The 17,411-nt window shown below is 36.3% G+C and overlaps 2 protein-coding genes and 1 pseudogene across 2 annotated transcripts; 2 read left to right on the top strand and 1 right to left on the bottom strand.

Annotated features, from left to right (window-relative positions):
* The window catches only part of LOC141331425 (uncharacterized), a 126,699-nt pseudogene that overhangs the window by 2,183 nt on the left and 107,105 nt on the right, over positions 1-17,411 (top strand).
* LOC141331437 (histone H2B-like) lies at positions 1,017-1,679 on the top strand. The gene has a single exon (XM_073836489.1). It carries the CDS (start codon positions 1,017-1,019, stop codon positions 1,389-1,391), a length of 375 nt encoding a protein of 124 aa, XP_073692590.1. The 3' UTR covers positions 1,392-1,679.
* Positions 4,723-5,098, bottom strand: LOC141331435 (histone H2B-like). Its single transcript, XM_073836487.1, has one exon. The coding sequence runs from the start codon at positions 5,096-5,098 to the stop codon at positions 4,724-4,726; it is 375 nt and encodes a 124-aa protein (XP_073692588.1). The 3' UTR covers position 4,723.

Below are 17,411 nucleotides of genomic sequence, written 5' to 3'. Positions count from 1 at the left end.
GTAGAACCCGCCCATGAGTGTAGTTTCACCTAGGTCCTTTAGCGAAGTATAAGGTACCCTTCTTCTGAATTTTTCAATTATTCTTCAGTCAGTGTGAGTTGAAGAGCAAAGTTCATTATGTCTGGAAGAGGAAAAGGCGGTAAAGGACTTGGGAAAGGAGGCGCTAAGCGTCACCGAAAGGTTCTTCGTGATAACATCCAGGGAATCACTAAACCCGCTATTCGTCGTCTTGCTCGTCGTGGCGGAGTCAAGCGTATTTCTGGTCTGATCTACGAGGAAACACGCGGTGTGTTGAAGGTGTTTCTGGAGAACGTTATTCGTGATGCTGTGACCTACACTGAACACGCTAAAAGAAAGACCGTTACCGCTATGGATGTTGTGTATGCTCTGAAACGACAGGGACGCACTCTGTACGGATTCGGAGGTTAAACGATTGAAACCCAAACACCCAACGGCTCTTTTAAGAGCCACCCACCTTTTCACACAAAGAACACATTTCTGAATGGAAAAGCTTTAGTTTATTTGTAGTGGCTGTATTCAGAAGGATTCATTTGTATAGTAAAGCCATTTGCTTTCGTTTTTAGTGTTTGTTGCCATTGTTTAACCATGATGTTATTAACTAAGATCTTAAAGGATTATATATATTTTTTTTTCTTAACGTTGAAGTAAAATGGAACAATAGACTTTGTAGTTATATTTTAATGATACGTTTTATTTGACATTTTGACCAAACTTGTTCACTCATTATATTGTTCAGGGAAAAAACGCGGGAAATTTAAACAAAGAAACGGAAGCTAATGGGGGATGGTACTTGCCTAACAGGCGATGGGAGGGACTTACATTTCAAAGTCTCTGATTGGCTTAATTGTGGCCAATGAAATCGTTCTGTGGGTTGGTCAATGGAGATATGCAATCACAGACCGCCGTTTTCCCTTTTAAAATTAGCATAGGGCACTGCATAAATCATACGCATGTTACAAAGAAGACTTTATTCTCGTGCATTGACACGTAGCATCATGCCTGAACCAGCAAAGTCTGCGCCTAAGAAGGGCTCAAAGAAGGCCGTCACTAAGACCACCGGTAAAGGAGGAAAGAAGCGCAGAAAGTCCAGGAAGGAGAGCTATGCTATCTACGTGTATAAAGTCCTGAAGCAGGTTCATCCTGATACTGGAATCTCTTCCAAGGCGATGGGGATCATGAACTCTTTCGTCAACGACATCTTCGAGCGCATTGCCGGTGAATCGTCTCGTCTCGCTCACTACAACAAGCGCTCCACCATCACATCGAGAGAGATCCAGACCGCTGTGCGTCTGCTGCTGCCCGGTGAACTGGCCAAACACGCCGTGTCTGAGGGCACAAAGGCGGTCACCAAATACACCAGCTCGAAATAAAGTTTCATCTGATCAGCGAACCCAGAGGCTCTTTTCAGAGCCGCCTATATTTTCATTTAAAGAGCTCTGGTTTACGTAGTTATTAAGTGAGGGTTTTTCTCCCCTATGATTCGAATGGCTAAACAACTCTGGACGTGTACTTTTGATGATTAATGTTGAGTAAATCCGTTATTTGAAAGTAAAAGTGAGACGTTGCATAACAACATTGTTTAATTTGGTTTACATTTTCAACTTCGAAAATACAGAATCATTAAAGTGGATACGTGTATTGACTAGTTTTAGTAGCAGTGGTCAATAATGAATATTGCATTTACTATCTGGTTTACCAGGCATGTTATTTGTACTGAACATGTTATTTGATGTTGCTTATTAAAATCTGCCACATTTTCTATACCAATCATTTTTACATATTTATGTAGATTGTCTTATGTCAGGGTCTATACCTATCCAGGTACTGATCCATAAGATTCGAGTGATAATGATTACGTAAAACAAATTATAGGTTCATAATTTATGAAAGTTTACTGGTTATTTACTAAATGTTATTAACTTGCATAAAATACCTACTCTAAGTACCTGATGTCCTTTCTGGTGGACGGATAAAGGATGTGTAATTCTCAGCATATATAATTGAAATAAAGAAATTGTTATTCTCTTAGTTCAGAGTAAGAAACAATAAGATATTGCTTTCCTTTGTAATTCAACAAAACATTTATGAGAGGGGTTTTAAGAAGATTGTACAATACTCAGCTGAAATCTGATCTGTGGTTTGTGTTTCATGCATGGAGCAGGATGTGATAATTGACATGGTTAATGTTTGTAAATACCTACACTACTGGACTTTGAAACAGTTTTATACACTTTTAGACCATTTAATGTGTTATTTGTATAATTAAAGAAAGAATAGTTGTAGAGTGTTTTCACGTTACGTCATCAATCTGGTAGTCCATCATCGCAGCGGCACTGAACGTAAACAATGCCATTGAACAAAATGGATATCGTGTGTGGCCTTGGTGGGAAAAAAACAAAGAAATGAAAGTAAAGGCCTCTTCACACAAAGAATGATAACGATAACTATAACTATAAAGATTCCCACCACGAAAATAGCGATAACGATATAGGGCAAAGGTATCCTTGGGATCACTTTCCGAACAATTTTATTTTACAGCTGATGAACGATAAAACACAAAGCTAATCAGACTTCGTTCAAATTTAAAGGGCTTGAGCACATTTAAAATAGTAGGCGACATTGTAGAGAAGCAAACAGACATTGCACAGCAAACAGAGTAGCATAAAACAAAATTACTTTAGGAATTCAGCTCAAGTTTGGACAATATTGTAGATAAATAGAAGTATTGTCGGGTCATCAGTCCGCGACAAAGGAGGTAGATCATACGGATATTTATCACCTGTTACAGGGCTCAACCATATGGACTGCCCTATGCATTGATTTTCCGAAATGTAATATGTGTGAAAATGTTATATTATTTTTATATTTAGTCTGTAAAAGACTGTTATCAGAGACCAGAAATACTGAAGACGGACATAAAGAGGAGAAAATACTGAAGCAGGTAGATAATGGGATCATTGTTTACGATTCACAACATATTGGAAGAAACTCCTAAGTAATGAATTGGGGGTAAGATGAATGTATATCTGCAGGAACTGTTTTCAGAAAAGTTTACATGGCACAGAATGTGATGTAGGTGCAAAGCACCTAGGGCAAGCAGGTTAAGATGGTTGTCAAATACAGTTGCAATCAAAATTACTCAACCTTTTTCTGAAGAGCCAGGACTTTATAAAAAATGCATCTATAAATGATTACTGGCATAATAAAAAATTTGATTATATCAACATATAATGTAATATGTTTGAGTTAGGATTTTTTTAATAACATGTCATAATTATTCAACCCCTGTTCAACATTGTTTTTTTAGTCACTTATTTGTATGGTGGGGGACAAAATTGTCCTAAAACATAATTAAGACTTTAGAAACTCTATTAGAAAAGATCATTAGCTTGTGCTGTTACACATACATACAATTACACATACACACAATTTGGCAAGAATTGTGATCCTTTTGGTGGAAAGAATGAAGTTGATGAACAGTGGACTTTCCTACAGGACAATCATCCCAAAGTATACATCCAAAATGTGCTTATGCTTGGTTCAGGGATCAGTCATTGAATGTACTTGAGTGGCCTGTTCAGTCTCCAGGTTTAATTTAAATTGAAAACATTTGGTTGAATTTGAAGAAAGCTAGGGCGCCCCTAAAAGGTCATGGTGGTGGAAAAAATGTAGGGGTGGGTAAAAAAAAAATTGGGTGGTGAAAAAAAAAATATCAGGGTGGTGGAAAAAAAATGGGGTGGGTAGAAAAAAAAAATGGGGTGGTGGTAAATAATATATTTTACGTTTTTTTTGGGTTCCCTCGCAAAACCAGCTGAGTTCGGACAAACGCTTCCTATTTACTTTACAGCTTGCAGTGATTCATACAGCTCCAAATGTTCACAATGGAGCGGTTCATAGAGCTTTATTTTGAACTTGGACTCGGGTATTAAGAAATACAGCCAGCGCTTAGTTCAAAGCACGGTTTCAGGACATTCTAAAACGCTTAATCTAAAATACTGGAGTACTAGTACACACCTTACAGCATACGAAATATGAACAGAAAGTTAGAAAGAAATCATGTAAAGTTAGGCCCAGTTTTCACACTGAGTATGTAGAAATATGAAAGATCATTGTGTTTATTTGATTCCTATTCAAGACACTTTGATAAGAATGACTGTATATTGTTAATTGCATTTTTTATTTAAAAGAAGAAATATGAAAGATCATAAAATGCTTTTTTCTTTGTGTTTATTTGATTCCTGTTCTAGACACTTCAATAAGAATGGCTGTATATTGTTAATATAGGCTAGGTTTCGATTGCTGGTGTGCCTTGTGATTTTCTTCAATTAAAAATGTGCCTTCGACTCAAAAAAGGTTGAAAAACAGTCCTACGGAGACACAGCGAAGACACTATGGGCGCTACCCCAGTCACTTCTCCCCTTGTCTAAAATGAAGGGTTTACAGTCTCTTGGCCATCAACTGAAAAAAAAAAAAAAAAACATTTCTATAAAATAATCTCATAACATTAAATATGTTTTGTTGTTGCATTTGAGAATTTCAAATGCCACAATGTAAAATAAAGACAGATACACAACTATAATATGCAGAAAAGGAAACGATTAAAATGAAATACAGTTATAAAGTATCAAAAGCTCTTTTAAATGGAAAATATGGGTGGCTCTTAAAAGAGCCTTTGGGTTTGTTGATCAGATCAACTGAAGTTTTACTTGGAGCTGGTGTATTTGGTGACCGCCTTTGTGCCCTCAGACACGGCGTGTTTGGCCAGTTCACCGGGCAGCAGCAGACGCACAGCGGTCTGGATCTCTCTCGATGTGATGGTGGAGCGCTTGTTGTAGTGAGCGAGACGAGACGATTCACCGGCGATGCGCTCGAAGATGTCGTTGACGAAAGAGTTCATGATCCCCATCGCCTTAGAAGAGATTCCAGTGTCAGGATGAACCTGCTTCAGGACTTTATACACGTAGATAGCATAGCTCTCCTTCCTGGACTTTCTGCGCTTCTTTCCTCCCTTACCGGCGGTCTTAGTGACGGCCTTCTTTGAGCCCTTCTTGGGCGCAGACTTTGCTGGTTCAGGCATGATGCGTTTTTCAGAATTAGCAATAAACTAAATAATGTCCTGTCGGAAAACATAGCTTTTATACACTGCCCTATGCTAATTTTAAAAGGGAAAACGACGGTCTGTGATTGCTGTATCTTCATGGACGAACCCACAGAATGATTTCATTGGTCAGAATTAAGCCAATCAGGGGCTTGAAGTTCTAAATCCCTCCCATCGCCTCATGTACAATTACCATCCCCCGTTCGATCCAGTTCCTTTGTTTGACTTTACCGCATATTTTAGAACGATGTAAAACGAAATATTTTAAACCAGGGGTCTTCAACGTTTTTCCAGTCAAGGACCCCTTTGGTGATAGAGACATGGGGTAGGGACCCCCTGATATAAAATGTGTGAAACATAGCCTCCGATATTAATAGAAACCAATCATATTACGCTAGTTATATTATTTTAAGACAGTTAGAACTATGTTGTTGTTGTACAAACCTCATTGTCTGTATATTTTCATATATTTTCAAATCTTTCAAAAAGATTTATGCTTTATAACAAAAATATTGTGCAATTAAAATGACAATTTATTAAGTTGTTCACAGTTGTCTTAATTATTTACAGTTTCATGCATTTTCCTTACACAGTTAATTAATAGAACTTTACATTTAATTTTACAGTCAGGTGGACAATTATACATTTACACGAATTTCGTAGAATTTTAATAGAACTTTACATTTAATATTACTATCAGGATAATTATACATTTACATAACTTTACATGTTAATATTACCGTCTAGTGTCTGTCCAATTATATTTACAGTACCTGACCTTCAGTTTTAACTTTAAGACATCTTTAATGAGATGACTGACCCTGGTGAATCACACAAAGGCTGTCTATTCTGGGGGATATCGATGTTGCAAGGCAGAGTATCATGTCAGACTCAGGCTGCAGTTTAGCACGATATTTGCTTTTCAGGTAGGAGAGGGAGGAGAACGCACTTTCACAAAGATAGGTTGTGGCAAAAGGCAAAATGCTCATCATTGCCTTTGTAGCGAGTTGAGGAAAGTCTTTCAGGCAGGAGATCCAGAACTGGGCGAGAGGGCATGTCTCGTATATATTTCTGTATGTACTGTCAGTGCTTAAATCAATCAGTTGATCCTGCTCGTTCACTGTCAAATTTGATCCATCAGATGCATTGTTTTTAAATGGAAACTGTATCCACGTCTTGTCCTTTCGCCAGGACTCAGCTTCAGAAAAGTACTTTCCAAACTGGAAAAATTTAAACAATTAGAAGTTTTTGTACTAATAGACAATTAAATAGGTAGTGCTTATTGGTAATATAACTATCACTCAGTAACAAAAAAAAAAAATAAAATAATGACAGACTGGGATGACTATATTACGTTGGTGTTTAAGATGTGTTTTTACTGTTAGATTTATATTACTTGTATGACTTTTGTTACTCTGTAGACAAATATAGAATGAATTATCCACACATGTGGACAACTACAATAGATTTATAACTCCACAAAAGGAAATATTTCACTAGGAAACTTCTTTGTGTGAAAAGGTGGGTGGCTCTTAAAAGAGCCGTTGGGTGTTTGGGTTTCAATCACTTAACCTCCGAATCCGTACAGAGTGCGTCCCTGTCGTTTCAGCGCATAAACAACATCCATAGCGGTAACAGTCTTTCTTTTAGCGTGTTCAGTGTAGGTCACAGCATCACGAATAACGTTCTCCAGAAACACCTTCAACACACCGCGTGTTTCCTCGTAGATCAGACCAGAAATACGCTTGACTCCGCCACGACGAGCAAGACGACGAATAGCGGGTTTAGTGATTCCCTGGATGTTATCACGAAGAACCTTTCGGTGACGCTTAGCGCCTCCTTTACCAAGTCCTTTACCGCCTTTTCCTCTTCCAGACATGTTCCTCAGTTACAAAACAAAATCAATTTGAACGCTCACTCTGGAAGAAAAGTGATTTATGCTTGGCTAAAGGACCTAGTTGAAACCACAATAATGGGCGGTTCTACTAAATCGTCACTCAAAAGATCTATCCGAGTGCAGAGCCATACAGAGAGACTGGTATTGGCATTTATGACAACAACAAAAAAAATAATTGTAATAGTGTACATGTTTGGCAGATCTTTCAGAGGAGAGACTGAATCTTTCCTCAAGGCTGATACTATTGGACTGCTGTTGTAGTTGTAGTGTTTGTGATGACCTGTAGAGGGCAAGCTAATGCTGTTTGGTTTTGTGTTAAAAGCAGCAAAGAAGAACGCACAGGGTGTGTATGGGGCATCCACCTGTGAGGTGATTAAGTGTACTGTTTGGAAACAAACTGAGTGAAGTAAATGCCAGCTTAACCAGATCTTTGTCTCTCTCACGTTATTACATCTTTTGGCGACGAGGATAAAAATGCTTGGAAGATTAAGGAGTTTTCTGGAGGCTGAAGAAACATCTTGAACATCAAGAAACTGGATCCCTATGAGTAGGAACTTTGGAAAAGAAGATGGCTAATATGGTAGGAACAATCTCACCATTTGACGGGCAATCTCAGTCTTGGGAAGAATATTGTGAAATTTTGCAACATTTCTTTGAGGCAAATGAGATTACAGAAGCAACTAAGCAGAAAGCTATTTTGTTGAGCTCTGTTGGAAGTCAAACATACAGTCTACTGAGGAATTTATTAAGTCCAGTTAAACCAGGAGCGAAGACATTTGAGGAATTAGTAGAATTACTTAAAGAGCATTTCAACCCAAAGCCCAGTGAAATTGTACAACGATTTAAATTCAATTCAAGATCAAGAGAAGAGGTGGAAACGGTGCTTGAATATGTGGCAGTATTGAGGAAATTGGCTCATGATTGTAATTATGGAGAAAAACTGACAGAAATGCTTCGAGATAGACTAGTATGTGGCATAAATGATGACCGTATTCAACGTAGACTATTGGCAGAGACGGATTTAACATTTGAGAAGTCATTGAAAATAGCCCAAGCCATGGAAACAGCCAATAAAGATGTCAAAGATTTGCAAGCTCAACGCCCGGAAACATCCTTTTCAATGAGAGTGCATAAAACGTCAGTACAGCAAAATGAAGGTCAAAGTAAAGCATGTTACAGATGTGGAAGTTGGCAACATTTGGCTAATGAATGTAGATTTGCTTCTCAGAAATGTCATAAATGTGGGAAACAAGGACATATAATGAAAGTATGTAGGTCAAAAACATCCCTTGGGGAATCAAACTTCCAAGGGGGAGGAAGACATAAAAGAGAAGGACAGAGAGTGCATTACGTGAGTAGAGATGAAAAAAATGCATCTGCATCTGACGAAGAAGGTATTTATACTGTGTACAGTTTGCAAGAAACAGAAATTCCAAAAGTAGCTCCACTGACTATCACATTGGCTGTTAATGAGTCAAATGCACATTTTGAAGTAGATACTGGCTGTGGTGTGACTGTAATGAACAGGTCCAACTTTTCCAAATTGTGGGACAAAGATCGAATTCCAGAATTAAAGACCTGTTCTTTGAATTTAAAAACCTATACAGGCCAAGTTCTAACAGTGTTGGGTTCTGCACAGGTACAAGTCACATACAAGGGAACAGCGAAAGAGTTACCAGTTGTGGTAGTACCTGGAACGGGACCCAATTTATTGGGCAGAGGATGGATCAAGGAATTGGGCATGGAATGGGAGGCCCTACACAGGATTCAAAGGGTGGATACATTAACTTTGCCTGAAGTCCTCATTCAACATGTAGAATTGTTTAAGGAGGAGTTGGGGGAATTGAAGGGTCCACCAGCGAAGATTTATGTGGATAAGGAGGCAGTCCCAAGGTTTTTCAAAGCCCGACCGGTTCCTTATGCAATGAAAGCAAAGGTGGAAGCTGAAATTGAACGTCTGTTAAGAGAACACATTATAGAACCGGTTAAACATTCTGAATGGGCTGCCCCTGTTGTACCTGTACTTAAATCTGATAATACCGTACGTCTGTGTGGGGACTATAAACTAACAGTGAATAGAGTCTCCAAGTTGGAACAGTATCCGATTCCTCGGATTGAGGATTTGTTTGCAACTTTGTCAGGTGGACAAAAGTTTACAAATTTGGATATGAGCCATGCTTATCACCAGATTGCATTAGATACAGAGTCCAGGAAATATGTGACCGTGAATACCCATAAAGGGCTGTTTACTTACCGTGTTTTACCTTTTGGAGTCTCTTCCAGTCCTGCAATCTTTCAACGGACCATTGAGGGAATACTGCAAGGCCTTCCACATGTGGCAGTTTTTCTTGATGATATCCTCGTTACTGGTCATAACGATGAAGAGCATCTTCAAACCCTTGATAGAGTGCTGGATAGATTGCAGGAAGCAGGACTACGGTTGAAACGAAGTAAATGTACTTTCATGGAAAAAGAGGTAATGTTCCTGGGTCATAAAGTGGATGAGACTGGCCTTCATCCCGCACCAGAAAAGGTGACTGCTATTCAAAAGGCTCCCTCCCCAAAGAATGTGACAGAATTGAAGGCTTATTTAGGACTTTTAAATTACTATAATAAGTTCTTGCCCAACCTTTCTACTGTGTTAGCCCCTGTGCACAAGCTGTTACGGAAAGATGCAAAATGGAACTGGGGCGGGGAACAAGAGGCTGCTTTTGTTCAGTCGAAAAAAATGATCGATTCAGTACAGGTTTTGGTCCACTATGACCTCCTGAAGGAGGTAATTTTATCATGTGATGCTTCTCCTTATGGCTTAGGTGCAGTTCTCTCACATAAGATGCCTGATGGAAGTGAAAGACCCATAGGATTTATGTCCAGAACACTGAATGGAGCTGAGCGGAATTATTCGCAGTTGGACAAAGAAGGGTTGGCTATCATGTTCGGCCTACAGCGTTTTCACAAGTATTTGTATGGTCGGAAATTTACCATCGTTACAGACCATAAACCCTTATTGTCTTTATTTAACGAATTAAAGGCGGTTCCCCAAATGTCCTCTCCTAGAATCCAACGATGGGCTGTGACCCTAAGAGCCTATGAGTACAACATCATTTACAAGGCTGGCAAAGACCACGGGAATGCAGATGCTTTAAGTCGGTTACCTTTGCCAATGGAGTCTTCCATAGAGCAGGAAGAAAGAGTTCTTATGCTGGAGAATGCCGATATCACCTTGATCACAGCAGAACAGGTGAGAGAGTGGACAAGGAAAGATCCAGTATTGGGTGAAACTGACCGTTGCCTCATAAATATTTTCTTTCTAATAAGACCAATTAAATCCAACTAAAACACTGCATAAATGTACTGTTTACCTAAATTGGTTGGTAGATTTATTTTTTGTTTGTTTTGTAAATTTGTTTAGGAGTTTTAGATTTAAACAACCCCCATCTTTTAATTTGAAAGATAGGCTACTATTTGCTAGACATTTTCTGACTGAGGTTAACTCACTGCTCACATTTTTATTTTATTTTTTTGGCTAACACCCTACACCACTTTAGCACCCGACCTCTTACATTTACTTATGTGACTTAGTTCCTGTTTTAGACTGTTCAAGTGGTTATGAAGACCACAATGTAGAACTGTTCATTAACCGATTGAAACACAACACAGTAAGTAAAGTTTATACAAAGCTTTATTTACACAGTTTGCATAATTAATACTTTAAATCAAACACAAACCTTATAAAAACATACATGCAAACAATTGAGAATATAAATGCAATTTATTTTACATATTTGCTTAAACAACTCATTTTGTATCAAACGAATAATTTCTTTATGTATGTTACTGATATTTCCATCTGTCACACAAGCTGCATGTTTTTGGGCAGCATTTTTTCACGTTTTGTTCTGTTGCAGCATTATGTTAAACTGCTTTAAATGAGTTTTTCCCCACAGCAAGTTACTCTCCATACACCATAATAATGACAAAGCAAAAACCAGATTTGCAAATTTTACAAATTTATTAAAAATAAAACACTGAAATAAGTACATTGCATGTATTCATATCCTTAACTCAGTACATAGTTGAAGCACCTTTACAGCCTCAAGTCTTTTTGGGTCTGATGTGACAAGCTTTGCACATCTGCATTTGGCAATTATCTGCCCTTCTTTGCCTCACCTTTTCACTTCTCAAGCTCTGTCATCTTGGATGGGGGCTGGCAGACATTTTCTAGAGTCCTAGTTGTTCCAATCGTCTTCCATTATGGAGAATGCTTCTGTCAACCTTCAATGCAGCAGATTTTTTTTCTGAACTCTTCCCTAAATCATTGCCTTAACACAAGTCTGTCACTGAGCTCTACAGGCAGTTATCTTGACCTCAGGACTTGGTTTTTTCTCTGATATGCATTTTCAGCTGTTTGACCTTTTCTGAGAGGTGTGTGCCTTTCTAAATCAGACTCATTCAAATGAATTTGCCACAGTTTAACTCCACTCCAAGTGTAGTAACATCTAGAAGCAATATGAATGCTCCTGAGCTAAATTTTGAATGTCCCAGAAAAGGGTATGAATACTTATGCAACAGGATATTTTCAGTTTTTTATTTCTAATAAATTTGCAAAGTTGTTACAAACCTGTTTTGTGCTTTGTCATTATGGTGTATGAGATGTAGATTGATGTGGAAAAAAAAGTAATTTAAAGCAGTTCAACGTAATGCTGCAACAAAACGTGAAAAAAATTAAGGGTATGAATACTTTTGCAAGGCACTGTCAAATTTAAATCTTATTACACTTCATTAACCACAGCAAAAAAATAAATAAAAAAAGCATATGAAATACATAAAAATATATGCATTTAAGAAAAATTATCTTAATGACTTCAAGATGGCACAGGCATTATTTAATAAGACAAAGAACACACTGTATTTAACTTCAACTAGTGCCCAATTACACTATTTATTTGACTGCTGTGCAGCATGAACAGAATAATGTAATAATTTCTAGGGAAGTTTCACTTAGAAAATGTACTGTATATTATAAATACATTTGTTTTGCTTGCATAATATGTGTACAGATAATACAGCGCATATGTATCTTTAAAGTATTTAAATCAAGCATGTGCATAAGCAGCTTACTCAAATTCATTTCTTAAGCAATGCAAGCCTTGCGGTGTCTGCTGGTGTGAATCTCTTTTTGCCGTCTGTTGTCTTCAGTGCACTCAGGGACCTTTAAACAAATAATACAGACAAAAGATGCATTATGTTGACATTTTAAAGTAATAAGATCATGACCCTCTGATCATCACAAACAACTGAACTGATCACTTAAAGCAGGTTTAAAATGGAAAAGAATGCTTAAATGCCACAATTCACATGAACAAGTGCAACTTGTTAGACTATTGTCAGTAATTGTAATTGTTGTAAAACTATTACAGAATTCGTACGTGTTTTGTTCTTGTTCTTAAGAGGTTGAGCATAAATTGCATCACCAACTTCAGCATCAGCTTCTGAAGAACACAAATGAAAACACAAATGACATACTGTATGCAAATTGTCAGTGATTGTTATTGTTGCACAACTGTTAAAGGATTCTTACGTGTTTTGTTCTTCTTCCTGATAGGTTGAGCGTAAGTTGCATCACCAGCGTCAGCATCAGCTTCTGAAGAACACAAATGAAAACATAAATGCCAAGTGCAAATTGTGAGATTATTGTCAGTGATTGTTATTTTTGCTCAACTGTAACAGAATTCTTACGTGTTTTATTCTTCCTAGTGGGTTTAGGGTAAGTTGCAACACCAACTCCAGCATCAACATCTGATGAGCACAAATGAAAAACAATGCTAATATCTGTAGTGGTGCATTTGCTATTTAAGGTTAGTAGTTTGACTGTAATAGTGATGAGGCTTGACATGTGTTTCTCGTACCTCTATCTGTGTTCTGCTTCAGTTCAGAGTACAAAGTAGACTCAGACTCACTGCTCTTCCCTGATAGAGATCAACAGACAGGGAATTAATTAAAAGTGTTGGGGAAAGTTATTTATAAATATGATACATTACAATATTGAGTTACTCCCTAAAAAAGTAACTAATTACGTTACTTAGTTACTTTTTTGTGGAAAGTAATGTTATGTTACTTTTGCATTACTTTTTAAATCAGGGCTTGCTTTGATTTGAATATAAAAAGTTTTATATTTGCCAAATGTAAAAGCCTTTTCACACCAAAAGCCTCAAGCTTAGAGAAAAGTAAATCGTGTCTGTACAGTAGACCACTGAAGAAGAGTCAACACTTCAGCAATAAAAAAAAAGGAAAACAATGGTTAGTTTATCTTCAGTATAATTTTTGCTTATCAGTACGGATTAATTTGATCATCGAAGGTTGGCAGCAAAGACATCGGTTAATAAAATGGGATTAAATATATAGAGGGTATTTGTATTATTTAACATATTTAAAATATTGCAGGTTTGCGTTGAATTGCACTGTTTTTATTCATTTTGAGGAATACTGTACCTGTTTTTTTTTTTTTTTTTTTTTGTGAGTGAGATGAATTAATGCATGTTTACATTTATTCTAGATCTAAAGTAACATCTTACTCACAATGTCTCTCAACATGGGGACAGGAGAGCTTTTAATCAATAAATGGGGGGGGAGTAACTGACGTTACTATAAAAAAGTAACTCAAATATTTTCTTGTCAATTAAAAAGTAATGTGTTACTTTACTAGTTTATTTTAAAAAAGTAAGATTATTACGTAACTTGCGTTACTTGTAATGTTTTACCCCTAACACTGTGAATTATAAATATGCATCTGCAAAACTAATAACTGGTAATCCACGATAAGAGAGATCAGAGCATTTTATTTTATTTTATTTTGTAGCAGGTTTTGTTAAAATATTTTATATTATTTTACACACTTTTTCACAATATCTGTAACATTCTCATGACAACACGTCAGATCATCTCTTCACTTACCCCTGTCTTTCTGCTTAGATTTCATTTCAATCATAATATCAATAGGTCCAGCACCTATAATAAAAAAAAAAAAAAACATTTTGGTTATCTGATTCTCTAGCCGGTCTAGGCCTGTTTTTATTATCGTATTCCTCCGGTTTCAGAAACAAGGCTTAAGCTGACTAAAATGCATGTTTCAGCTATCTTAACTGAAAATAACTTGCACAGACATGTAAAATATGTTAGTGCTATTGTTTTGTATCAAGACACACACCAGTAATGTTAATTTCTAAGGCATTTTTAAATATAAAAAGCTGCTTAAATATCCTAATTTAACGAATGCCTAGTCCTGCCTTAAACTAAGCTCTGTCTGTGAAACCGGGCCTTAATCTCTTAGCATCTCTTAAATACTCTTTATCACTTATTTCAGTTAAAAAAAAAAAAAACATACAACAGTTCAGACAGTTCTTGTGTTGTGATTTTTATTACAGTTTTTGAAATTAAGTTGCATTAACTGGCACCATCAGTCCAGTTTATGCTTATTTTTTTCATATTATAAAATTATTATATCCAAGTTAAATGTGATAAATCATTGTGTTTAGATGTCATTCGTTGTGTATTTACCTTTGACTTTGGTGTTCTTTTTGTCCTGTGTATTGATCTGTGCATAAGTCAAATCGCTGGGTTCTGCGATATTAACTTCAATAGCAAAACAGAAGATAAATCAGATTAAAATATAGAACATACTGAAAATATTGTAGTTCAGGGGGGGGGAAAAATATCTCACTTTTGTTTTTGCATTTCTTTTCTCTTTTTCCGAGATCTGAGTATGTCACATTATTTGTTTTGGCAACGGCATCATCTGAAAATAATAATAATAAGAAGAAATCCATGAATGTTTTAACAGATGATTGTATTGTATAGGTGTAGTTAAGAGGGTTTGTTTTAACCTCTGTCCATCTTTTTTTTAACAGTGACCTCTGAATATGTCACATCTGATGGTTCTCGATCATCTGAGAAAAAAAAAAAAACAGGTCAAGTCAACGTGATTGAATTGTTGATTTTGTATGATGCACTTTTTTTTAAAAGGTTTAGGACTCAACCTTTATCTCCTTTATTTTTTACAGTCACATCATCGTAAACATGATCAGAACCTGCTGAACAGCAAACAAGCATTTTGAGGATAATAGGTAAAATTTAAACCTCTTGAAGAGAGAATAAAAACATTTAAAATTAAGAATGCTGTTGTCCAAACAAAGTTGGACCCCATTGACTTTCACTGTATGAAGTGAAAAGAAAAAAAAGTCAAGCCAACTTGATTGAATGATTGTGGGTTTTGTATACTACATGTGTAGATTGTTTTTATAATAAGGTTTATGACTCAACCTTTATCTCTACGTTTCACTGTAATCACGTCATCATAAACATGATCAGCACCTGCTGGACAGAAAACAAAATTTTTTAGCAGTTTTATACAGTTATACTAAGGAATAGCTCAAAAATATATTCTGACAAAAAAAAAAAGCTGTTGTCAAAAATGTGGACCCTGCAGTAACTTTCAGTGTGAAATCACTGAGACATTTTTTTCTTCTTTTTTTATATAACTAGATTTGCAATGACATGTCTAATTAATTTTGTGTGTGTGTGTAACTATCAATTTAAATTATTAGTTACTGAGGCTGACCAGACTGTAGAAGAGAGTTTTCTGGTTGAGATTCTGCAGATTGATTTGGGACTGATGTCTGGTTAATGTTACGCTGATGATCTATAATAGAAACAAAGAGCATTATGGTCACTTAAGAGTATTTGCAGTGATTACAGTGACTCTTTAAGCTGACATTTAGATCTTCTCATGAGTCTTAATTCAGAAACTGTATCTACTATTTGTTGCTGTTCAGTTGTATTAATCATACAAAATGTTACAAACTGCTCCACACCTTTGTTCTTGTATCTCCACAGCAGCAGCAGTGAGATGAAGACCAACAGACAAACACTCAATCCCACAACCACACCAGTGACCAGAAGAGTTGATGAAGCTGCTAAGATTGGAGAACATGGCATATAAACAGATATGTTCGTAAGTCATGTACTGTATTATAATATTACAAAAGTTAATGAAATTACTCATTATTTCAAGACTTTTGACTTTACCCACATGACCCCACTGGATATAACATTGATTTAATCAGAAATATATAATTCATGTTTATGTTTACATTCTATAATAAAACTTGTTTTCCTAAAAGTAGGTTTGCTAAAACCCCATCTCTAGTGCATCAATGCATATATGTGACCCTGGACCACAAAACCAGTCATAAGGTTAAATTTTACAAAACTGAGATGTATACGTCATATGAAAGCTCACAAAATAAGCTTTCTATTGATGTATGGTTTGTTAGGATAGAACAATATTCGGCTGAGATACATCTATTTGAAAATCAGGAATCTGAGGGTGCAAAAAAATCTAAATACTGAGAAAATCACCTTTAAAGTTGTTCAAATTAGGTTCTTAACAATGCATATTACTAATCAAAAATAACATTTTGATACATTTACAAAATTTTACAAAAATCTTCATGGAACATGATCTTTACTTAATTTCCTAATGATTTTTGGCATAAAAGAAAAAACAATAATTTTGACCCATGCAATGTATTTTTGGCTATTGCTACAAACATACCCCAGCAACTTAAGAATGGTTTTGTGCTCCAGGGTCACATATTTTAGTGCCTGGTAATGTTGAACAACAGGTGAGTGTTTATCACAGTATTTACTCACCATTAACAGACAGATTTATTCGATTACTCTGCTGTGAGGATGATGGTCTTCCACCTCTCTGTCCTCTACACCAGTAATGGTCCTGATCAGACTCATTCACTCCTCTGATAGTGAAAGTGTCTCCGCTTACAATGTAACGATCAAACATCTGTGATATTACACTGTTGTGTGTGCCTTTATACCACTCATATCTCCAGTCACTGTGAGACTCAATAGCACATGTAAGATTGACTGTCATTCCAATAAATACAGTAATGCCTGGTGTCACATTTAGTTTAGATGTGGGTAAATCTGATAAAGATAAAAACAGACAAACAACCAACTGTGAAACTGATATTAAAGTGTTATATCCTTGTAATCTTTACATGTAAAATCTAAGTCTTAAAAAAGTTAAAGTCTAAAAAGTCTTTACATTTGTAGATTCAGTGTTAACTGCCTGTTAAACATCTTAGGTCTTTTCAGAAATAAACCTATTTTCATTGCTGTTTTGAAGAAATACATAGTTCAGCTAATACTTTTGGCAAAACAGCCAAATCAGTAATGATGATGTTTTTCTCTCTCGTTCCATGTGACTGTATTTAAAAGAGCAACCAAAGATTCAGCTGTAAAGTATGCAATTTGTGTTCGAGGGAAGACAGTCTTAAAAGTGAGTGTCAATATGAGTGTGAGTAACAGATGTTTCAT

Source organism: Garra rufa, chromosome 3 (genome assembly GCF_049309525.1).
Source record: "Garra rufa chromosome 3, GarRuf1.0, whole genome shotgun sequence".
In the NCBI taxonomy this organism is placed as follows: Eukaryota; Metazoa; Chordata; class Actinopteri; order Cypriniformes; family Cyprinidae; genus Garra; species Garra rufa.
Note: the sequence above shows the minus strand (reverse complement) of the source record. Positions and strands in the feature narration are given on the sequence as shown.